Source organism: Hyperolius riggenbachi, chromosome 2 (assembly GCF_040937935.1).
Source record: "Hyperolius riggenbachi isolate aHypRig1 chromosome 2, aHypRig1.pri, whole genome shotgun sequence".
Classification (NCBI taxonomy): domain Eukaryota; kingdom Metazoa; phylum Chordata; class Amphibia; order Anura; family Hyperoliidae; genus Hyperolius; species Hyperolius riggenbachi.
The window spans coordinates 513,249,805-513,274,861 of record NC_090647.1 but is presented as its reverse complement, the minus strand read 5'-3'; the positions used below and the strand labels follow the sequence as shown (position 1 = coordinate 513,274,861).

Below are 25,057 nucleotides of genomic sequence, written 5' to 3'. Positions count from 1 at the left end.
GCTACTGAGTAGGCTCCTATCATAGAAAGGGATAGATTAAACAGTTAAAGGATACCTTAGCGCTAACTTAAAGGACAACTGAAGTGAGAAGACTATGGAGGCTGCCATATTAATTACCTTTTAAACAATACCAGTTGCCTGGCAGCCCTGCTGATCTATTTGGCTGCAGTAGTGTCTGAATCACACCAGAAACAAGCATGTAGTTAATCTTGTCAGATCTGACAAATGTCAGGAACACCTGATCTGCCTATGCTTGTTCAGGGTCTATGGCTAAAAGTATTAGAGGCAGAGGAGCAGAAGGGCTGCCAGGCAACGAGTATTACTTAAAAGGAAATAAATAGGGCAGCCTACATATAACTCTTCGTCAATCTGCCCAAACATTGCTAGATGTATGGGCACCTTAAAGGATACTTTAGGGCTAACTTTAATTCAAAAAGGACCGCTAATGTGTGTATGGGGAGCGGGGCGGATCCTTACCGTACCTCCCATGCCTCGGCGCCTCTCTCTGTTCTCCGGTAATAATCCAATTCCTCCTCTTCCTCATCGGCGTGGTCGGTGACCTCCGACCGGGACATACGGTGCTGTGCATGCTCAGTATATGCACTAGGGTGTCTGGCGACCACTTGAACGCGCTTACATCATATGGCGTCAATGTGGAGTGTGGTCACAAAGCGCCCTGGCGGATATACTGCGCATGTACAGCGCAGGATGTCCGGGTCAGAGGTCAATGACCGCGCCGAACAGGAAGAGGAGAATTTGGATTATTACCGGAGAGTGGAGGGAGACACCAGAGTACGGGAGGTCCGGTAAGGATCCGCACAGCTCCCAATGCACACATTAAGCTTCCTTTTTGAATTGAAGTTAGCCATAAAGTATCCTTTAAGGTGCCCATACATCTAGCAATGTTTGGGCAGATTGACGAAGGGACAGATCCCTCTCTGATCGAATCTACTCGGAAAAAGATCTGTCGGCTGCCCATACACTGCAGGCCAATTCCCAATCAATTTCACCATGAAATCTCTGGGGAATTGGCCTTGTAACGCTGCCCTTCACCACCTGGCTGCTGTCCCCCCAAATGTAAATGTGCCCCCCAGTCCCTATGCATTGTAATCTCACCTGCTCCAGCTGCCACCACCGTCCTGCTGCTCCTGGTCTCGTCCGCTGCGTCCCCCGATCTCCAACACGTATGCTGGAAAACCTAAGGGATTGAAGAGTGAATGGCATATGTCAATTTTTTTCATGAATGAGTTGTTAATATGATTGTATTCTATTGTTTATATACGATCAGCACCACAAAAAATACATTTAGGCCCCATTCACACTAAAGCGTTTTGCCTGCGATTTCGGCAAAACGCTCAAACGCTTTTTAAAAGCGATAACGAAAATGAAACCCTATGGGCCCGTTCTTACTTGGGCGATTTGCGCTAATCGCCGCAAATCACCCAAAAACGGGCAAAAACGCAAACGCGTCGCCTGCACCATTTTCAGGCGATTTCCCGGCGATTGCGTTTCAGTGCTATAGAAGCGCTAAACGCGATCGCATCAAAATCGCAGCAGTGTTCAGTGATTTTTCTGCGTGAAATCACGGAAAAATCAGTCCTGCAAAACGCCGGTTGAAAACGCAAGTATGAATGGGGTCTTATGGACTACATAAAGGTGGTAAAATTGGTCAGTGATTGGCCAATGATAACGGAGGCCTGGAAACCACTAGCAGTAAGGTACTAATCCATTTACAAGCACTTGTGACTTGAAAAGCTCTCGCTAATGTAATGCTATAGCTGTGATCCCACTAAAGGGCTTTGATTTTATGAAAATGTCCCCATAGCATTACATTAACAAGAGCTTTTCAAGTCACAAGCGCTTTGAAAAGGCTGCTAGTGGGTTTGAGCCCTAAGGCTTTGTTCACATTGCATTCCGCTCGCGTGTCCATCCGCGGTGGGCTTTTTTGAGGCTTTTTTTTCCAATTCCCGACGCTTGGGTGGGCGATTCGTTTTCGTGGTTAGCGGTATCCAACGCGTTTCTCCCAAGCGTTTTGGCATTTCACTCCCTGACGCAGGTCAGGAAGTGGACTCTTTGATCCGGAAAAGAATAAATACAATGTATTTATTCTTAAAAACGCAAACGCAATCGCTCCACAAAGCAGTTTTGTGAGCGTTTCATGATTTTTTCTATACCTTCCATTGAAGCTAAATTGCCTCAAAAATGGCTCAAACACCACTTTACAAAGCGAAACGCAAACAAGCCGCTCATATGTGAACTACCATACAGAATCATTGTGTAAGCGCTTTCAGGACGATTTTGAAAAATCGCCTGCGCTTAAAAAATAACAAAAACGCCTGCAGTGTGAACAAGCCCTAAAAGTGTGTACCAGACTTAAAGGATACCTGAGTCCTAAACAAATCCACAAAGCGACGCCCTGCATGTTGTGTGGGGAGGTGTGCATAGGCTTACTGCACCTCCCGCTGCCCGACATCTGCCTCTGCTTCCCTATCACTCCCGCTGTTATTAGTCCTGGTCAGTGTGGTCAGCGCCCTCTGACTTGGACATACTACGCTGCACATGTGCAGTTTGTGCACTTGGGGGCCTTGTGACCGCGATCGCTGGGGACCACAGGTGCTGTACAGACATGGTGCGTTGCGTTTTTTCCGCATATGCATTTTTCTAGCATTTTACGGGCATTTTTATGCGTTTGCGATTCGCATATGCGTTTTGTATGTGTTTTTTATGTGTTTTTCGATTGCGTTTTATGCAAATCACTAGGAAGACAACAGGAAGCGCAAACACATCAGAAAATAATAAAAAGAAATGCATATAAAACACATGAAAAACGCATACCATTGCGTTACCATTGATGTTCATTATGTGCGTTTTTGATAATTATGCAACAAAACCAGCGTGTTTACAAACGCATGTTTGAAAACGCATATGAGTTTTTAATATACGTTTTTTGATGCGGCCCATTGACTTCCATTAGCGACAAAAACGCTGCGTTCTCTGCAACGCTAGCGCTTCTGCTATGTGTGTTCCTAGCCCGAGAGACAGAGGATCAAGCAGGGCAGCCATGCAACATTTAAAGCGGACCTGAACTCATACCGTCATCTCTGCTCTAAAAGATACGCAAAAGCATGATAACCTTTAAGCAAAAAAAGTCTTTGTTACAGCTGATAGAAATCTTAAAATAAATCTGCACTGTTTCTACTTCCTATTTAATGTAAGCAGACATATTGTTTACAGCCTGTGCTTTCAAATGAGCTTATCTGCCATCTCTGCCGTGGCAGTCATGTGACACAGGGAGAGATCAAATTACAACTTGTGATTAGTCACACATGAGGGGGAATTAAACTCTCTAAATACTCTAAATACATACAGGGTACATTTCTCTATGTCTTCCTTCTGTTCTGGGCAAGAGTTCAGGTTCACGTATGGCAGCCTCCATATCCCTCTTGTTATAGATGTTCATTAAACAGATGTAGACAGGAGGTATATTGGATCATTTACATGTGTACTAGAAAACACAATGCCCAGTACACACAATCCATTTTTCCATCAGATTGACAGTCAAACTGATTATTTCCGACAGCGCCAATCTGTTTTCTGGACAATTTTGTAAAGAAGTGGTTGGAAAATCGGTCAGAAATTAGATTGGACCTGTCGGAAATAATCGATTTGACCGTCAATCTGATGGGAAATTGCATTGAGTTTACTAGGCATTAGGGATTGATAAGTGCCATTTTTTTTTCTTTACGAATAAGAGCTAGTTCACACCGAGGGCGTTTTTCGCATTTTTTCAGCCCGGCGATTTTCAAAATAGCCCTAAAAGCGCTTGTGTAATAAGTCCCTATAGGATAGTACATATCAGCTCTTTTCTTTGGCATTTGGCTCAGCAAAGCACTGCATGTACCATTTTTAGGGTGATTTTGTTACAATGGAAGGTATAGGGAAAAAAATAGCGTTCGCGTTTTCATGAATAAATACATTGTATTTATTCATTTCCGGGTGAAAGAGTTCACTTGCTGACTGATGTCAGGAAGTGAAAAAACAGAATCGCTCTGCAAAAGCGGTTTGTATAAAATCGTAGCACGCAGTGGAGCGCCGGGAGGGGAAAAAACGCGCAAAAAATAAAAAAATCGCTGGCGTCAGCAATTTTGATTTTAGATGTGAACAAAGCCTTCGTGTTTTTAATATAATTGGATTTCATCCATTTTCATGGCTGCACCACATTTATATACGATTAGTTTAACAAAATATGCATTTATAGACTATACATGTTTCATGCCACATGTCTATTGATTGATGACTACAATCTTTTTGTGTAATATACAGTATCTGCTCATTATAATCTGCCAGATGTTTTGAGGGACCTCTGGAAAGATCATCTAACAGGCAACCTAGGCAGGTGCCTGGGACCTAATGGGTGCTGGATTGGATTACGATAAAATGTGGCCATAAGCAAGGTAGTAGTTTTGCCCACCTGCTCCTATGGTCCTTTTGGTAACCTGAAATTAGAGGGTCAAACTGGCAGTAGAGCCCCCTGACACACATTAGGCCCCAGGCACCTGCCTAGGGTGCCATGTGGATGATCCTGCTCTGGCAGTGCTGTTTGGGAACTGCACAAAATCATTTCTGTAGTGCATTTAAAAAGCACACTGTCCACATCACATATGATTTAATTAGAGAAATGCACACATTGTCATGATGGGCAAAACTTGTATGGTGTGCATAAAGCCTATCATTCCAGCCTGGGAAGGGGCCACCAGGAGGGGCGGGGAGACTGCGCTCTTCCCCCTCATCCTTCTACATGGCCGCATGTCAGCTGTCTGTAGCTACCATCTGCAGCTGTCCTCCCTTCAGTGCCGACAGGGAGGGGCCTGATCCTGGATGGTTCCGCCCCCTTCTATGTAATTCCAGCCAACAAGCACCAACTATGGGGTACGGCAGGGTACTGTTCTGTTTAATGGATGCCCCGCCCCCTTAATTACTTAATTGCAGCACCGTCTACGTCTTTCTCCCCTGCAGCTGCATTTATCTGAGTTGCCAAACAAGAGGAGAGGATCGAGCCTCGAGCTAAGCCTCGCCCCTAACATTCCAAAGCCACGCCCCCAGCATTCCAATCTCCGCCCCCGACATTCTAAGCCACACCTCCACCAACGTAAGAAAGGAGCGAGAGTCCGGGGCTCGCTCTTAAAAACTGACTCTCCCCTGTGTGTATATATATGTATATATATATATATATATATATAGTTTCAAATCACACTGTACATGATACACATTATTAATGGGAGAATGCACAAATTGAAATGCTACAAAACCGTGTATAGAGCGCATACAGCCCGAGATTCCAGCTGGGGGAGGGACCACCAGGAGGGGCGGGGAGACTGCGCTCCTCCCACTCATCCTACATGGCCGCATCTCAGCTTATGGGCACTGCACTGAGGTTACTGTTCTGATCAGTGGCTGCCCCGCCCCTGTACTCACTTGCAGCACCGCCCACGTCTTCCTCCTGAGCTGAGCCGCATCCCCGTCTGAACTAGAGGAGAGGCTCGAGCCCGTCAGTCAATGCTCGGGACTCGGACCCGCCCCCAACATTCCATTCTCCGCCCCCAACACCTCCAACGGGCGAGAGTCGGGGCACGCTCTATGCTCTCCCCTGTATGTATATATGTGGATGTATATATGGATGTATATAGTATATATATATATATACAGTTTCAAATCACACTGTACGTTGCACATTACTAATGGCAGAATGAAATTGAACAACACATTGAAATGGTAAAAAAACGTTTAAAGAGTGCATAACGCAGGAGATTCCAGCCGGAGGAGGGGCCACCATGAGGGGCGGAGAGACTGCGCTCCTCCCCCTCATCCATATATATGGCCGCATCTTAGGTTATAGGCACTCAGGTTACTGTTCTGATCAGTGGCTGCCCCGCCCCTGTACTTACTTGCAGCACCGCCCACTCTTCCTCCTGAGCTGAGCCGCGTCCTTGTCTGACGAGAAGAGAGGATCGAGAGGCTCGAGCTATGCTCCGCCCCTAATTTTCAGTCAATGCTCGGGACCAGGCTCCGCCCCCAACGGGCTAAGCCACGCCCCCGCAGATGTAGGAATGGAGCAGAGCGTGAGTCGGGCTCGCTCCCTAGTCTCTCCCATATACATTCACATGTACATATACAGCATGTATTATAATAGCAGTATATGCTGTCCTGCAGTGTGCAGAATTCCCATAGAGGAGGGGGAAGCTGCTGTTGTGCTGCATCCGCCCCTGCCCCGCCCACTCTTTCACATAAGTGCACAGCAGTTCTTATGAGTGGGGAGTGAGTCACAGTGTGTCTGACTGACTGTGTATGTGGTAATATTGTGTGTGTGTGTGTTGTGTGACTGTGTATGTGGTAATATTGTGTGTGTGTTGTGTGACTGTGTATGTGGTAATAGTGTGTGTGTGTTGTGTGTCTGTGTATCTGGTAATATTGTGTGTGTGTGTTGTGTGACTGTGTATGTGGTAATATTGTGTGTGTTGTGTGACTGTGTATGTGGTAATATTGTGTGTGTTGTGTGATTGTGTATGTGGTAATATTGTGTGTGTGTTGTGTGACTGTGTATGTGGTAATATTGTGTGTGTTGTGTGACTGTGTATGTGGTAATATTGTGTGTGTGTGTGTGTGTTGTGTGATTGTGTATGTGGTAATATTGTGTGTGTTGTGTGATTGTGTATGTGGTAATATTGTGTGTGTGTTGTGTGACTGTGTATGTGGTAATATTGTGTGTGTTGTGTGACTGTGTATGTGGTAATATTGTGTGTGTGTGTGTGTGTGTGTTGTGTGATTGTGTATGTGGTAATATTGTGTGTGTTGTGTGATTGTGTATGTGGTAATATTGTGTGTGTGTTGTGTGACTGTGTATGTGGTAATATTGTGTGTGTTGTGTGTCTGTGTATGTGGTAATATTGTGTGTGTGTTGTGTGACTGTGTATGTGGTAATATTGTGTGTGTGTTGTGTGACTGTGTATGTGGTAATAGTGTGTGTGTGTTGTGTGTCTGTGTATCTGGTAATATTGTGTGTGTGTGGTGTGTCAGTGTATGTGGTAATATTGTGTGTGTTGTGTGATTGTGTATGTGGTAATATTGTGTGTGTTGTGTGATTGTGTATGTGGTAATATTGTGTGTGTGTTGTGTGACTGTGTATGTGGTAATATTGTGTGTGTTGTGTGACTGTGTATGTGGTAATATTGTGTGTGTTGTGTGACTGTGTATGTGGTAATATTGTGTGTGTTGTGTGACTGTGTATGTGGTAATATTGTGTGTGTTGTGTGACTGTGTATGTGGTAATATTGTGTGTGTTGTGTGACTGTGTATGTGGTAATATTGTGTGTGTTGTGTGACTGTGTATGTGGTAATACTGTGTGTGTGTTGTGTGACTGTGTATGTGGTAATATTTTGTGTGTGTGTTGTGTGATTGTGTATGTGGTAATATTGTGTGTGTGTTGTGTGATTGTGTATGTGGTAATATTGTGTGTGTGTTGTGTGATTGTGTATGTGGTAATATTGTGTGTGTTGTGTGACTGTGTATGTGGTAATATTGTGTGTGTTGTGTGACTGTGTATGTGGTAATATTGTGTGTGTTGTGTGACTGTGTATGTGGTAATATTGTGTGTGTTGTGTGACTGTGTATGTGGTAATATTGTGTGTGTGTTGTGTGACTGTGTATGTGGTAATATTTTGTGTGTGTGTTGTGTGATTGTGTATGTGGTAATATTGTGTGTGTTGTGTGATTGTGTATGTGGTAATATTGTGTGTGTTGTGTGATTGTGTATGTGGTAATATTGTGTGTGTTGTGTGATTGTGTATGTGTTAATATTGTGTGTGTGTGTGTGTGTGTGTGTGTGTGGTGTGACTGTGTATGTGGTAATATTGTGTGTGTGTTGTGTGATTGTGTATGTGGTACTATTGTGTGTGTGTTGTGTGACTGTGTATGTGGTAATATTGTGTGTGTTGTGTGATTGTGTATGTGGTAATATTGTGTGTGTTGTGTGATTGTGTATGTGGTAATATTGTGTGTGATTGTGTATGTGGTAATATTGTGTGTGTGTGTGTGTGCTGTGTGACTGTGTATGCAGTAATATTGTGTGTGTTGTGTGACTGTGTATGTAGTAATATTGTGTGTGTTGTGTGATTGTGTATGTGGAAATGGTAAAACAGAGCAAAGAGCATAATATAGAAAAGTTAAACAAAACCTGAATGGCATATGTGTGTATTTATACTGACCTGGGGCCTCCTCCAGCCCCGTGAGAAGTGCGGTCTCCCTCTCCAGCCGCTCCATTGCCTTGTAATCCCCTCCGGTAATCTGGATGGCCGCGCTTTCCTTTGCACCCCCTGTCGCAGTCCGGCAGCCGGGAGCAGCCTATGCAGTAGTACTGTGTAGGCCCAGAATGCTCCTGGGCAGGGAGCGTGGTGAGGGCGTGTGTGGCAGCACATGCCCAGAAGCGCAAAACTGGCCAGATTGCCAGAAGGCGTAGCAAGAGGACAGTGAGGGGGCCCACGTCACTTATGGGGCTGGAGGAAACCCCAGGTAAGTATAAATACACACAAGTATAAATACACACGGGTGACAATTCGCAGAACGATGTTGTGTAGACACATCCCTAGCCTTGAAACTAGCGATGTGTTTTGTTGCCATGGAGGGGGGGGCAGAAGGACGACGATCAGTGGACAACAGAACGGTTCCAATGGTCGGCGGGGACTGTAAAAAAGCATTGCACAACAGTCATGCGCGACCATCGGTGGTCGTTAAGAATCCGACTGGGCAGATATTTAATGGTGCAATATCAATTAGTGGCCATTGTGCACACATAACGATCAGTGGCTGAAACGATTCTCGCATATGTGCATGTAGCTTAAGAATATAGAAGAGAGTGCTGGAGGGAGAGAGATGGCCCACAGTTTAAAAATAAAAAACTTCTAAAGTGTCTGCTGAATTATCAGCATGCTATGCTGGGACTTGTAGTTCCACAGAGACATGTTCCTCTCTCTATGTTATTAGGGAGGGGGTTGTATCTGTTTGAGCAAACTGTGGACTGCCCAGAATTGTGATACTCATGTACTAGGCCGACAACCGCAGATTGTGCATGAACAGCTGATCTGGCCGGCACTCACTCCTAACCTCTTCCAAACACTAACCTGAGTGCCCAACACTAACCTCCCCTCTCCTGGGCATAACACTAACCTTCCCCTCTCATATGCCTTATGCTGAGAACACACAATACAATTTCCCATACGATCAACAAGTGATCGGACAGAAGTTGTACCATATGTACATGTATAAACTGCTCCAGATCGATAAAGGGATCCATTTTCCGATGATAACTTTGCAAAATTGATCCTTTCCTCGATCAGAAACAGATCGGGCATGTCAGAAATAATCGACCGATTCCCATCTATCGGACTAGAAGTTGCATCGTGTTCCCAGCGTTAATGTGCCCATCAGTGATTGTACAAACTTCAAAATCTATTTAGTAGAAAGGTAGATTGAGTTAGGCCCCATTCACACTAGAGCATTTTGCTGGCGATTTCGGCAAAACGCTCAAGCGCTGGTGCTTTTTAAAGTGTTAGTGCTATAAAACCCTATTGGCCCGTTCTTACTTGTGTGATTTGCGTTAATCGCCGTCGATTAACACAAATCGCCAAGCACAAAGGCGTAGCCTGCACCATTTTCAGGCGATTTCCCGGCGATCACGTTTTAGTGCTATACAAGCGCTAAACGCGATCGCGGAAAAATTGCCGCAGTGTTCAGTGATTTTTTCAGCTGAAAAATAACTCCCGCAAAATGCCGGCAGTAATCGCCAGCGTTTTGCGCTTTTAAGTGTGAATGGGGCCTTGGTATTGAATGGAAGTTTCAGATCCCTCATATTACACAGAAGTGGTAAGATTGTACAATCAAGATTGTACTATTAATGGACACCTTTACCCCGAAGCACTTTACAGGCCGAATAGCGGAGGATCCAGGCAATGCAGGAGGACAGCGAGGCAGCGATCACTGAAGGGGGCTGGAGGAAGTCACAGGTATGTATATGTTTTTATATCTATCGTCACAGGTACACTTTAAGGTGCCCATCAATGATACATCGCAATAGTACAAACTTAGCAAATCTATGTAGCAGAAAGGTAAACGGAGTTAGTATTGAATGGAAGTTTCAGAAAGTCCCTCATATTACACAGAAGCGGTAAGATTGTACCATCAAGATTGTACTATTAATGGACACCTTTAAAGGATACCAGAGGTGAGAGGGATATGGAGGTGGCCATATTTATTTCCTTATAACAATGCCAGTTGCCTGGCAGCCCTGTTGATCTGGCATAAGTAGTGTCTGAGTCAAAACCCTGGAACAACCATATGGCTAATCCAGTAAAACCTGAGTCAGCCGAGTCAGAGTACTTGATCTGCTGCATGCTTGTTCAGGGTCCATGGTGAAAAGTATTAGAGACACATGATCAGCAGGGCTGCCAGGCAACTGGTATTGTTTAAAAGGAAATTAATATGGCAGCCTCAATATCCCTCTCACCTCGGATTCCCTTTAAGATGGCCACTAACGATACAATTTGCTGAACTATAGTTTACAAACGAATATTCATATGAACGTTCGGAAATGGTCGTTTGGGACCACTAATGGACAAAAATCTCCTAACCAATCAGACAGATGGGATGGAGCCGAACATCGGATCAATTTAATTAATCTGATTGGTTAGATTGTTGGCCATTCGTGGTCCCAAACGATCATTTCCAATCGTTCATACAAAAAATTGTTTGTAAATGATCCGTTGGCAAAGCGTATTGTTAGTGGCAACCTTTAAGCCTGGTACACACTTTCAATAATGATTGGCCAATCACGGACCAATTTTACCCCCTCTACGTAGTATGAGGGATTATCTACACCAATGTTTCTCAACATCTTATTGGTATGTACCCCTTTTAAAACCCTGAACTCACCAAGTACCCCCTAGCATAATAAACATTATCACAAGTACCCCTTGACAAATATATAGTTAATCATAATACATGATAATACATGATAATTGGTATGAAACAATTTCTAAGCATTTACTACTGCTTTTAATTAACTAAAATACTAATTTAGTGTTGTTTAAATAAGATTAATCATTTTTCTAAAACTCTAAATTTGTTATTGTTGGTTAAGTATATCAAGCCCGAGTACCACCTGGAACCATCATAAGTACCCCCTGGGGTACGCGTACCGCACGTTGAGAACTTCTGATCTACACAAAGTACTCATAATATTCAATATCTGTTGATTCTTATACTACATGGAGGTGGTAAAATAGGTCAGTGATTGGTCAATCATAATTGAAAATGTGTACCAGGCTTAAGATCTGCATGGGGAAGTCTGAAGACTTTTGCCATAGAGGGTATTGCGTAGGCTGTGGGTCCTATCAGAGAAGGGATATGCTAACAGAGGAAGAGATACAGTTAGGGCCCTTTCACACCAGCAGCTGATAGGCAGTGAAAAGCCTGCAGAACTCTCACAACTGCTTGCTGCTGCCTGGTACATACTGCTGCTTGGTAACTGCTCGTCGCTGCCTGGTAACTGCTTGGTGAGCACACAGTTCAACTGCCCATGTGAAAGGGCCCTTATGTAGACAGGAGGTATATTGGATCTTCTACATGTTCTACAAAACATAAGGGAATGAATAGAGAATGGTGTCTGTCATTTTGTTATTTTTTTATGAGTAAAGCCTAGTACACACTTTCAATCATGATTGTCCAATCACTGACCAATTTTCCCACCTCCATGTAGGATGAGGGCTAACAGATATTGCATACTATGAACAGATTGTGTAAGTAAACCCTTATACTACATGGAGATGGTAAAATTGGTCAGTGATTGGCCAATCATAACTGAGAGTGTGTACCAGGCATAAAGGGAACCTGAGATGAGTAGGAAAAAACAAAATCATACATACTTGGGGCTTCCTCCTCCGCCTTCTTGATCTTCCATAAGGGGTCCCGGTATCTTGGCCAGTCGGGGGTTACAGCGGCCCGGCCCCACCGCGCACCCGTTCTGGGAGCTTTTTGCGCCTGCGCAGTACTACAGCTCTCCTAGCCGTGGGAGTGGGATGGGGGAGCGTGCGCAGCCGCACAGTGCATGCACCGACTGGCCCAAGATACCCCTTACAGAAGATGGAGGAGGCAGAGGACGGCGCAGAGGGAGCGATCAGGCCGGAGGATGCCCCAGGTATGTATGAACACTTTTTCCTGTTCATCTCTGGTACTTTAACTGTTTTAAAACATAACTGGATTTTATCCATTGTCATGGTTGCCCCACATTTATATACGATTAGTACAGCAAAATATGCATTTTGGACTAAACATATTTAATGTGACGTCTATTGATTGATGATTACAATCTTTTTATACAATACACATGGTCATTGTAATCTGCCTGATGTTTTGAGGGACCTCCGAGCAGTCTCATCTAACAGGCAACCTAGGCGGGTGCCTGGGACCTAATGGTTGCCAGGTGTCCTAACTGCCACTTTTCCTGACCACTCTCCAACAAGTTCCTACCTTGCCTAGGGCTCCATTTCATGTTAATCCATGACTAGAAGCATGCGATTTGAAAGTCATTTTTTGGGCACATCACTGTTCCTATGGGCTTCATGCAGTTTATGCATTGCACAATGTGTACAAGATTGCAGATTCAGTGCACAGCTTGGATAACAGTTTAGCAGCGACAGTGCTCAAAGATGGACTAAGATGAAATAGGGCCACAGGCAAGGTAGTAGTTTTGCTATCCTCCCCCTATGGTCCTTTTGTTCATCTCAAATGACAAATAGGTCAGAGAATATGGCAACTGGGCCCCTGACACCCATTAGGCCCTAGGTACCAACCTAGGTTGCCATGTTGGTGATCCATTGCAGTACTGTTTGAAACTGCACAATAAAATTGTTTCTCTAGTGCAGTGGTGCCCACACTTTTTCAGCTCGCGAGCTACTTTAAAATTTGCCGAGTCCAGGAGATCTACCAACATTTAGGTAGCTAGGTATAGGTGCCTTCAGTATAGGTAGATAGGTATAGGTGCCTGAAGTATAGATAGCTAGGTATATCGGCCTTTCAATATAGGTAGCCAAGTATAGTATAGTTAGGAATAGGTACCTTCAGTAGATAGCTAGGTGTAGGGGCCTTCAGTATAGTTAGCCAGGTATAGTGTAGTTACGTGTAGGTGACTTCAGTATAGGTAGCCAGGTATTGTGTAGTTAGGTGTGGGTGCCTTCAGTATAGTTAGCCAGGTATAGCGTAGTTAGGTGTGGGTGCCTTCAGTATAGTTAGCCAGGTATAGTGTAGTTAGGTGTAGGTTCCTTCAGTATAGTTAGCCAGGTATAGTGTAGTTAGGTGTGGGTGGCTTCAGGATAGTTAGCCAGGTCTAGTGTTGTTAGGTGTGGGTGGCTTCAGGATAGTTAGCCAGGTATAGTGTAGTTAGGTGTAGGTTCCTTCAGGATAGTTAGCCAGGTATAGTGTAGTTAGGTGTGGGTACCTTCAGCATAGTTAGCCAGGTATAGTGTAGTTAGGTGTGGGTGGTTTCAGAATAGTTAGCCAGGTATAGTGTAGTTAGGTGTGGGTGCCTTTAGTATAGTTAGCCAGGTATAGTGTAGTTAGGTGTGGGTGGCTTCAGTATAGTTAGCCAGGTATAGTGTAGTTAGGTGTGGATACCTGAACACCCTGGACCACTGCTACACGGCACTGAAGGATGCTTACAAAGCAGTCCCCCGAGCAGCTCTGGGCTCGTCGGACCACTGTCTCATCCACCTTATCCCAACCTACAGGAGACGCCTGGAATCAGCTAAACCGACCATCAAGTCCACCAAGGTCTGGTCGAACGAAGCAAAACTGAAACTACAAGCCTGCTTTGAATGCACTGATTGGAAGGCCCTGGAAGCGCCAAACTTGGATGAATGGGCAGATAACGTTGCCTCATACATCAGTTTCTGTGAGGACTCTTGTGTACCAGCAAAATCCTTCAAGCTGTAACCGAACAACAAGCCGTGGTTCACCAACAAGCTGCGGCAGCTGCGGAGTCGCAAGGAGGTTGTGCACAGGTCCAGCAACCGAGAGGACTATAGAAGGGCAAGAAACGACCTCAATCGCGAGATGAGAGCTGCCAAAAAAGAGTATGCTGAAAGAGTAGAACACGACCTCTGCTCAAACAACTCACGTGCCGTATGGAAGGGGCTGAAGGCCGCCACTAACTACAAGCCCCAACCCCAGCAGGCGACACCCAGCCCGACACTAGCAGAAGAACTCAGCAGATTCTACTGCAGGTTCGAGAACCAGGGAGTACCGGAGGGAAACCCGGCACCGGCTACCCCACCCCTGTGTCTGGCAAACAACAACCTGCCCTCTCCCTCGGTGGTGAGCGAAGCCGAGGTCCTGCGCCTCTTATCAACACTTAATGCCAGGAAAGCCTCCGGCCCCGACGGAGTGTCTCCAGATTGCCTAAAAACCTGCTGTTGGCAACTTGCTCCCAACCTCTTCACCATCTTCACCAAGTCCCTGGAGGAAGGCAAGGTCCCCGCTTGCTTTAAGAGGTCTACCATCATACCTGTCCCTAAGAAACAAGGGGTCTCCGATCTCAACAACTTTAGACCCGTAGCCCTGACGTCTGTAATCATGAAAACCATGGAGCGGGCAGTCCTAGCCTACCTCAAGCTCTCCACTTCACCCGTCCTAGACCCCTACCAGTTTGCCTACAGGGAAAACAGGTCCACCGATGATGCGATCAATATCTGCTTGGAGCTCACCAACGACCACCTGGACAGGCCGGACACGTATGCTAGAATACTTCTCCTGGACTTCAGTTCGGCCTTCAATACCATCTGCCCACGCATTCTGCAACGGGACCTTGCTGCACTCGGAGTCCACCCAAGCCTACTACTGTGGATCACAGACTTTCTCACCAACAGATCCCAAGTCGTCAAACTGGGCGATATCCACTCACAAGCAGCGATCACGAACACAGGTGCTCCCCAAGGCTGCGTCCTGTCACCACTGCTGTTCTCCCTCTACACAAACAACTGCAGATCGGAGGCAGACTCCGTAAAGGTCATCAAGTTCGCCGACGACACCGCCATCATTGGCCTCGTCACCAGGGATAACGTCCAAGAGTACTGCCAACAGGTGGAGAGAATTTGCAACTGGAGCAAGGAGAACAGGCTGCTGCTTAACACTGCAAAAACTGTTGAGCTAATCATTGACTTCAGGAAGGCTGCCCCCCCTCTGCCCCCTATTTATATTGACGGCACCGAGGTAGCCAGGGTGCCATGGGCCCGGCTTCTGGGTACTATAATTTCCAGTGATCTCAGCTGGAAGCCCAACATCACTGCCACCCAACAGAAAGCACAGCAAAGACTCTCCTTCCTCCGCCAGCTGAGAAAGTTTGGCATGACTCAAAAAATCCTAACCAGCTTCTACACCGCCACCATTGAGTCAATCCTCTGCTCCTCCATCTTGGTCTGGTATGCTGGGGCCACCGCAAATGACAAGGACAAACTTCAGAGGGTCATTAGGTCAGCGGAGAGGATCGTTGGGTGCCCCCTCCCCTCTCTTGCCCTGCTACACAACAACAGACTGAAGTCCAGGGCTCTGAGGATTGCCAATGATCCTTCTCACCCAGGCCACCGCTACTTCAGCCTGCTGCCACTGGGCCGGAGGCTTCGGGCCATCTCCACAAAGACCATGAAACACAGGAACTCGTTCTTCCCCTCGGCGGTCAACCTCCTCAACTCCCTCCACATCCTACCATCAATGCAAGCCCGGACGAGCTGCGGGGCGGTCTGTACCATGGCGGAACGTTCAACCACACCAACCAACCCACCAGACTAACCATCGCGGTGTCACACTAGGGACTGTGATGCTTTAAGGATGTATAGGCAAATGCAATACTACGTGTAGTGAAATACAATTTGCATAGAGCAATGCAATGTGCAGTGGAATTGCAATGAAATGCTAACTCACGCTAACCGATGCCTCTACGGCTCGCTGCTATCTATCTATGTCTCTATCTATGTCTCTCTCTAAGCCAGATGTATTGTGCCAAAAACAATTCCGGGCATGACCAAGTCATGCTTGGCGAAATAAAGTTTTCTGATTCTGATACCTTCAGTATAGTTAGCCAGGTACAGTGTAGTTAGGTGTGGGTACCTTCAGTATAGTTAGCCAGGTATAGTGTAGCTAAGTGTTGGTGGTTTCAGTATAGTTAGCCAGGTATAGTGTAGCTAGGTGTAGGTGCCTTCAGTATAGTTAGCCAGGTATAGTGTAGTTAGGTGTGGGTGGCTTCAGTATAGTTAGCCAGGTATAGTGTAGTTAGGTGTGGGTGGCTTCAGGATAGTTAGCCAGGTTTAGTGTAGTTCTGTGTGGGTGGTTTCCGGATAGTTAGCCAGGTATAGTGTAGTTCGGTGTGGGTGGCTTCAGGATAGTTAGCCAGGTATAGAGTAGTTAGGTATGGGTGGCTTCAGGATAGTTAGACAGGTATAGTGTAGTTAGGTGTGGGTGGCTTCAGGATAGTTAGCCAGCTACAGTGTAGTTAGGTGTAGGTGCCACTTACCTCCCTTCAGTTCCAGCGGCGGTGTCTGGGGCTCCTCCTGGTCTCCCCTCTTTCGGCCGCGTTGGCTGGAGTGTAGAATGGGCGGCTGAATGGCGGGCTCAGGGGGCGGCGGGCAGCGTGCGTACGTAGATACATCGTGCCCAGCACTACCCCCAGCTATGACGTTGTGGCGTCCTCCACTCCCACTGTACCGCCTCTCCCCCGCTCTGCCTCTTCTGATTGGCCAGCGGCCAGCAGCAGAATCTGATAGCTGCCGACCGTGATCTACCAAATAAGCAGTCGCGATCTACCGGTAGATCACGATCGACCTATTGGGCACCCATGCTTTAACACATGTTTACATACAGTGTATGTTAAAATCCTCCATCTTTGAGAGAACCAATTTGTACTTTTATCACATGGCCGCTAATGTTAGTAGGTCTATAGACGTGAACAAACACTATGCCTTTGATCCGCTAAAACCCGTTCGGTAAAAATTTCATGTGGCACAATTTACCTCGCGGTAAAAAATATTCTTGTTGAGTATTCAGTAATACTTTAACACATGCAGTAACAGCTTGGTCAATCACTTGGTATTTTAACCTCTTGAGGACGGCAGTGTTAAAACTCCCTAAAGAACAGGCCATTTTTCACTGAATTGGCCACTGCAGCTTTAGAGACTCGCTGCAGGTCCGCACAGCTCAGTACACAAGTGATCCCCCCCTCCTCCGTTGGTGGAGTCTGATCGCCCCCCAGATGGTTGTTTATTTTTTATCAATTTTCTCCCTCCCTCCCCCTTCAGCGCTGTACTGAGTAAATAACCGCTGTCTAACAGCCCCCAAGCGGCGATCGCTGCTGGGAGACTGAAGGCGGAGACTGAGCCCCACCTGAATAAATGATGCCGTTATCAATATATTTATCTTGACTATTATTGATAGTATTATATTAATTACCACAATTACTATTATCTCCACATTTTAGTGCAACAAGAAGCTCACAGACGTTTATTTGATTTCATTCAAACTAAACACATACATTTATCTATCTAAAACAATAACTCTGATGACTACAGCTTCCAAAGGTGCACCACAGAACAAGGACTGCTCCGGAGTAATCCTGGTGAAATCACAACATGGTATTGACTCTTCTAAGAGCAGTGCTCAAACTGCAGTGGTGCACCTGTGGGACCCCTGGAAGAGGTGATGTCCTCCACCCAGCTCCTCAATCACTGAGGGGTCTTCAGAGGAGGTGGGCAGTCGAGGTAGCCTAACAGACGGTCATCTCTCCCCGCTGTAGGTCATCAGATCAAAGTGTATGACTCCACATTATTCATAATTTCCCGACAATAATAAGCATAAGGATTGTTTCTATCACCACAACTATGGGCTTCAACCAGTTAGAGAGCATATTCAAGCTGAGGCATACAAAATGGAGGACAGTGAATCACAAGATGGAGGATATTTAAATGTATGATTAGGTCATTTACACCTCCTCCCCACAAAGCCATTCCGTTCCTCACCTGACCAAAAGAGGCCGTTATCAAATATAGTTAATTTATACTATTATTGATACTATTACATTATCCACCATACCCATAGACGCTACTTATAAACATATACATACAAGTTTCAGGCGTCAGTCTTAGATTAAATTATCTGATCATTTTGACTACATCATTGAGTTTGGCCAGTAGGTGTTTTGCACGTATTGCAAAATATGCATACTGATTTACAATCACGATGAAGGCTCATTTTCTACTACCGCATATAGTTTTATGCTGAACTGCAATCGCCAGCTGGCATGATTCACGCTGCGATCGTGCTTCGTTCCTGGCGGCCATATGATGCAATTGCAGCGAATGGAAAAAGCAGCCTGCACGATAGAAAACGGAGCGCACTTGCGCTTGTGATCGCACTTGCTAGTGTAAAAGGGCCTTAAGTGCAGTATATCATATCCTTTGTGATCATATAATTAGATGTGACCAATAGTTACTCGGCCGTATTGCAAAACTTGCATAATTTCTCAAAATCATTGTAAATGCATTCCATAACAGTTTCCAAATTTAAATATGTCTACATGAAGAAGTAATGATGCTAAGAAAATTAAGTTTTTTTCCCCTCACAGGTACTCTTTAACACAGGGGTGCCCACAATTTTTCGGCTCGCGAACTACTTTAAAATTTGCCGAGTCCAGGAGATCTACCAACATTTAGGTAGCTAGGTATAGGTGCCTTCAGTATAGGTAGATAGGTATAGGTGCCTGAAGTATAGATAGCTAGGTATATCGGCCTTTCAATATAGGTAGCCAAGTATAGTATAGTTAGGAATAGGTACCTTTCATTAGATAGCTAGGTGTAGGGGCCTTCAGTATAGGTAGCCAGGTATAGTGTAGTTGGGTGTAGGTGCCTTCAGTATAGGTAGCCAGATATTGTGTAGTTAGGTGTGGGTGGTTTCAGTATAGTTAGCCAGGTATAGTGTAGTTAGGTGTGGGTGGCTTCAGTATAGTTAGCCAGGTATAGTGTAGTTAGGTGTAGGTGGCTTCAGGATAGTTAGCCAGGTATAGTGTAGTTCGGTGTGGGTGGCTTCAGGATAGTTAGCCAGGTATAGTGTAGTTCGGTGTGGGTGGCTTCAGGATAGTTAGCCAGGTATAGTGTAGTTAGGTATGGGTGGCTTCAGGATAGTTAGACAGGTATAGTGTAGTTAGGTGTGGGTGACTTCAGGATAGTTAGCCAGCTACAGTGGAGTTAGGCGTAGGTGCCACTTACCTCCCTCCAGTTCCAGCGGCGGTGTCTGGGGCTCCTCCTGGTCTCCCCTCTTTCGGCCGCGTTGGCTGGAGTGTAGAATGGGCGGCTGAATGGCGGGCGCAGGGGGCGGCGGGCAGCGTGCGTACGTAGATACAATAGTGTGTGTGTGTTGTGTGACTGTGTATGTGGTAATAGTGTGTGTGTGTTGTGTGACTGTGTATGTGGTAATATTGTGTGTGTGTTGTGTGACTGTGTATGTGGTAATATTGTGTGTGTTGTGTGATTGTGTATGTGGTAATATTGTGTGTGTGTGTGTGTGTGGTGTGACTGTGTATGTGGTAATATTGTGTGTGTGTTGTGTGATTGTGTATGTGGTTATATTGTGTGTGTGCTGTGTGACTGTGTATGCGGTAATATTGTGTGTGTTGTGTGACTGTGTATGTGGTAATATTGTGTGTGTGTTGTGTGACTGTGTATGTGGTAATAGTGTGTGTGTGTTGTGTGACTGTGTATGTGGTAATAGTGTGTGTGTGTTGTGTGACTGTGTATGTGGTAATATTGTGTGTGTGTTGTGTGACTGTGTATGTGGTAATAGTGTGTGTGTGTTGTGTGACTGTGTATGTGGTAATAGTGTGTGTGTGTTGTGTGACTGTGTATGTGGTAATATTGTGTGTGTGTTGTGTGACTGTGTATGTGGTAATATTGTGTGTGTTGTGTGATTGTGTATGTGGTAATATTGTGTGCGTTGTGTGATTGTGTATGTGGTAATATTGTGTGTGTTGTGTGATTGTGTATGTGGTAATATTGTGTGTGTGTGTGTGTGTGTGTGTGGTGTGACTGTGTATGTGGTAATATTGTGTGTGTGTTGTGTGACTGTGTATGTGGTAATATTGTGTGTGCGTGTTGTGTGACTGTGTATGTGGTAATATTGTGTGTGTGTGGTGTGACTGTGTATGTGGTAATATTGTGTGTGTGTTGTGTGATTGTGTATGTGGTAATATTGTGTGTGTGCTGTGTGACTGTGTATGTGGTAATATTGTGTGTGTTGTGTGACTGTGTATGTGGTAATATTGTGTGTGTGTTGTGTGACTGTGTATGTGGTAATAGTGTGTGTGTGTTGTGTGACTGTGTATGTGGTAATATTGTGTGTGTGTTGTGTGACTGTGTATGTGGTAATATTGTGTGTGTTGTGTGATTGTGTATGTGGTAATATTGTGTGTGTGTGTGTGTGTGTGTGGTGTGACTGTGTATGTGGTAATATTGTGTGTGTGTTGTGTGATTGTGTATGTGGTAATATTGTGTGTGTGCTGTGTGACTGTGTATGCGGTAATATTGTGTGTGTTGTGTGACTGTGTATGTGGTAATATTGTGTGTGTGTTGTGTGACTGTGTATGTGGTAATAGTGTGTGTGTGTTGTGTGACTGTGTATGTGGTAATAGTGTGTGTGTGTTGTGTGACTGTGTATGTGGTAATAGTGTGTGTGTGTTGTGTGACTGTGTATGTGGTAATATTGTGTGTGTTGTGTGATTGTGTATGTGGTAATATTGTGTGCGTTGTGTGATTGTGTATGTGGTAATATTGTGTGTGTTGTGTGATTGTGTATGTGGTAATATTGTGTGTGTGTGTGTGTGTGGTGTGACTGTGTATGTGGTAATATTGTGTGTGTGTTGTGTGACTGTGTATGTGGTAATAATGTGTGTGTTGTGTGACTGTGTATGTGGTAATATTGTGTGTGCGTGTTGTGTGACTGTGTATGTGGTAATATTGTGTGTGTTGTGTGATTGTGTATGTGGTAATATTGTGTGTGTTGTGTGATTGTGTATGTGGTAATATTGTGTGTGTTGTGTGTCTGTGTATGTGGTAATATTGTGTGTGTGTGGTGTGATTGTGTATGTGGTAATATTGTGTGTGTGCTGTGTGACTGTGTATGCGGTAATATTGTGTGTGTTGTGTGACTGTGTATGTAGTAATATTGTGTGTGTTGTGTGATTGTGTATGTGGTAATGGTAAAACAGAGCAAAGAGCATAATATAGAAAAGTTAAACAAAACCTGAATGGCATATGTGTGTATTTATACTGACCTGAGGCCTCCTCCAGCCCCGTGAGAAACGCGGTCTCCCTCTCCAGCCGCTCCATTGCCTTGTAATCCCCTCCGGTAATCTGGCTGGCCGCGCTTTCCTTTGCACCCCCTGTCGCAGTCCGGCAGCCGGGAGCAGCCTATGCAGTAGTACTGTGTAGGCCCAGAATGCTCCTGGGCAGGGAGCGTGGTGAGGGCGTGTGTGGCAGCACATGCCCAGAAGCGCAAAACTGGCCAGATTGCCAGAAGGCGTAGCAAGAGGACAGTGAGGGGGCCCACGTCACTTATGGGGCTGGAGGAAACCCCAGGTAAGTATAAATACACACAAGTATAAATACACACAGGTGAAAATTCGCGGAACGATGTTGTGTAGACACATCCCTAGCCTTGAAACTAGCGATGTGTTTTGTTGCCATGGAGGGGGGGGGGGGGGGGCAGAAGGACGACGATCAGTGGACAACAGAACGGTTCCAATGGTCGGCGGGGACTGTAAAAAAGCATTGCATAACAGTCATGCGCGACCATCGGTGGTCGTTAAGAATCCGACTGGGCAGATATTTAATGGTGCAATATCAATTAGTGGCCATTGTGCACACATAACGATCAGTGGCTGAAACGATTCTCACATATGTGCATGTAGCTTAAGAATATAGAAGAGAGTGCTGGAGGGAGAGAGATGGCCCACAGTTTAAAAACAAAAAACTTCTAAAGTGTCTGCTGAATTATCAGCATGCTATGCTGGGACTTGTAGTTCCACAGAGACATGTTCCTCTCTCTATGTTATTAGGGAGGGGGTTGTATCTGTTTGAGCAAACTGTGGACTGCCCAGAATTGTGATACTCATGTATTAGGCCGACAACCGCAGATTGTGCATGAACAGCTGATCTGGCCGGCACTCACTCCTAACCTCTTCCAAACACTAACCTGAGTGCCCAACACTAACCTCCCCTCTCCTGGGCATAACACTAACCTCCCCCTCTCATATGCCTTATGCTGAGAACACACAATACAATTTCCCATACGATAAACAAGTGATCGGACAGAAGTTGTACCATATGTACATGTATAAACTGCTCCAGATCGATAAAGGGATCCATTTTCCGATGATAACTTTGCAAAATTGATCCTTTTCTCGATCAGAAACAGATCGGGCATGTCAGAAATAATCGACCGATTCCCATCTATCGGACTAGAAGTTGCATCGTGTTCCCAGCGTTAATGTGCCCATCAGTGATTGTACAAACTTCCAAATCTATTTAGTAGAAAGGTAGATTGAGTTAGGCCCCATTCACACTAGAGCATTTTGCTGGCGATTTCGGCAAAACGCTCAAGCGCTGGTGCTTTTTAAAGTGTTAGTGCTATAAAACCCTATTGGCCCGTTCTTACTTGTGTGATTTGCGTTAATCGCCGTCGATTAACACAAATCGCCAAGCACAAAGGCGTAGCCTGCACCATTTTCAGGCGATTTCCCGGCGATCACGTTTTAGTGCTATACAAGCGCTAAACGCGATCGCGGAAAAATCGCCGCAGTGTTCAGTGATTTTTTCAGCTGAAAAATAACTCCCGCAAAATGCCGGCAGTAATCGCCAGCGTTTTGCGCTTTTAAGTGTAAATGGGGCCTTGGTATTGAATGGAAGTTTCAGATCCCTCATATTACACAGAAGTGGTAAGATTGTACAATCAAGATTGAACTATTAATGGACACCTTTACCCCGAAGCACTTTACAGGCCGAATAGCGGAGGATCCAGGCAATGCAGGAGGACAGCGAGGCAGCGATCACTGAAGGGTACTGGAGGAAGCCACAGGTATGTATATGTTTTTATATCTATCGTTACAGGTACACTTTAAGGTGCCCATCAATGATACATCACAATAGTACAAACTTAGCAAATCTATGTAGCAGAAAGGTAAACGGAGTTAGTATTGAATGGAAGTTTCAGAAAGTCCCTCATATTACACAGAAGCGGTAAGATTGTACCATCAAGATTGTACTATTAATGGACACCTTTAAAGGATACCAGAGGTGAGAGGGATATGGAGGTGGCCATATGTATTTCCTTATAACAATGCCAGTTGCCTGGCAGCCCTGTTGATCTGGCATAAGTAGTGTCTGAGTCAAAACCCTGGAACAACCATATGGCTAATCCAGTAAAACCTGAGTCAGCCGAGTCAGAGTACTTGATCTGCTGCATGCTTGTTCAGGGTCCATGGTGAAAAGTATTAGAGACACATGATCAGCAGGGCTGCCAGGCAACTGGTATTGTTTAAAAGGAAATTAATATGGCAGCCTCAATATCCCTCTCACCTCGGATTCCCTTTAAGATGGCCACTAACGATACAATTTGCTGAACTATAGTTTACAAACGAATATTCATATGAACGTTCGGAAATGGTCGTTTGGGACCACTAATGGACAAAAATCTCCTAACCAATCAGACAGATGGGATGGAGCCGAACATCGGATCAATTTAATTAATCTGATTGGTTAGATTGTTGGCCATTCGTGGTCCCAAACGATCATTTCCAATCGTTCATACAAAAAATTGTTTGTAAATGATCCGTTGGCAAAGCGTATTGTTAGTGGCAACCTTTAAGCCTGGTACACACTTTCAATAATGATTGGCCAATCACGGACCAATTTTACCCCCTCTACGTAGTATGAGGGATTATCTACACCAATGTTTCTCAACATCTTATTGGTATGTACCCCTTTTAAAACCCTGAACTCACCAAGTACCCCCTAGCATAATAAACATTATCACAAGTACCCCTTGACAAATATATAGTTAATCATAATACATGATAATTGGTATGAAACAATTTCTAAGCATTTACTACTGCTTTTAATTAACTAAAATACTAATTTAGTGTTGTTTAAATAAGATTAATCATTTTTCTAAAACTCTAAATTTGTTATTGTTGGTTAAGTATATCAAGCCCGAGTACCACCTGGAACCATCATAAGTACCCCCTGGGGTACGCGTACCGCACGTTGAGAACCTCTGATCTACACAAAGTACTCATAATATTCAATATCTGTTGATTCTTATACTACATGGAGGTGGTAAAATAGGTCAGTGATTGGTCAATCATAATTGAAAATGTGTACCAGGCTTAAGATCTGCATGGGGAAGTCTGAAGACTTTTGCCATAGAGGGTATTGCGTAGGCTGTGGGTCCTATCAGAGAAGGGATATGCTAACAGAGGAAGAGATACTTGAACAGTTAGGGCCCTTTCACACCAGCAGCTGATAGGCAGTGAAAAGCCTGCAGAACTCTCACAACTGCTTGCTGCTGCCTGGTACATACTGCTGCTTGGTAACTGCTCGTCGCTGCCTGGTAACTGCTTGGTGAGCACACAGTTCAACTGCCCATGTGAAAGGGCCCTTATGTAGACAGGAGGTATATTGGATCTTCTACATGTACTACAAAACATAAGGGAATGAATAGAGAATGGTGTCTGTCATTTTGTTATTTTTTTATGAGTAAAGCCTAGTACACACTTTCAATCATGATTGGCCAATCACTGACCAATTTTCCCACCTCCATGTAGGATGAGGGCTAACAGATATTGCATACTATGAACAGATTGTGTAAGTAAACCCTTATACTACATGGAGATGGTAAAATTGGTCAGTGATTGGCCAA

General features: G+C 44.9%; 1 protein-coding gene across 19 annotated transcripts in view; it reads right to left on the bottom strand.

Annotated features, from left to right (window-relative positions):
- LOC137547218 (uncharacterized) overlaps window positions 1-25,057 on the bottom strand; it is a 742,288-nt gene that overhangs the window by 341,067 nt on the left and 376,164 nt on the right. For all 19 annotated transcript variants that reach the window (XR_011026524.1, XM_068270547.1, XM_068270550.1 and 16 more), the window contains one exon: window positions 1,117-1,198. Coding sequence is in view for 18 of the 19 variants with exons in the window: in XM_068270547.1 (XP_068126648.1) it covers window positions 1,117-1,198 (82 nt within the window). In the remaining variant the exon portion in view is untranslated. The remainder of the gene's footprint in view (window positions 1-1,116; window positions 1,199-25,057) is intronic.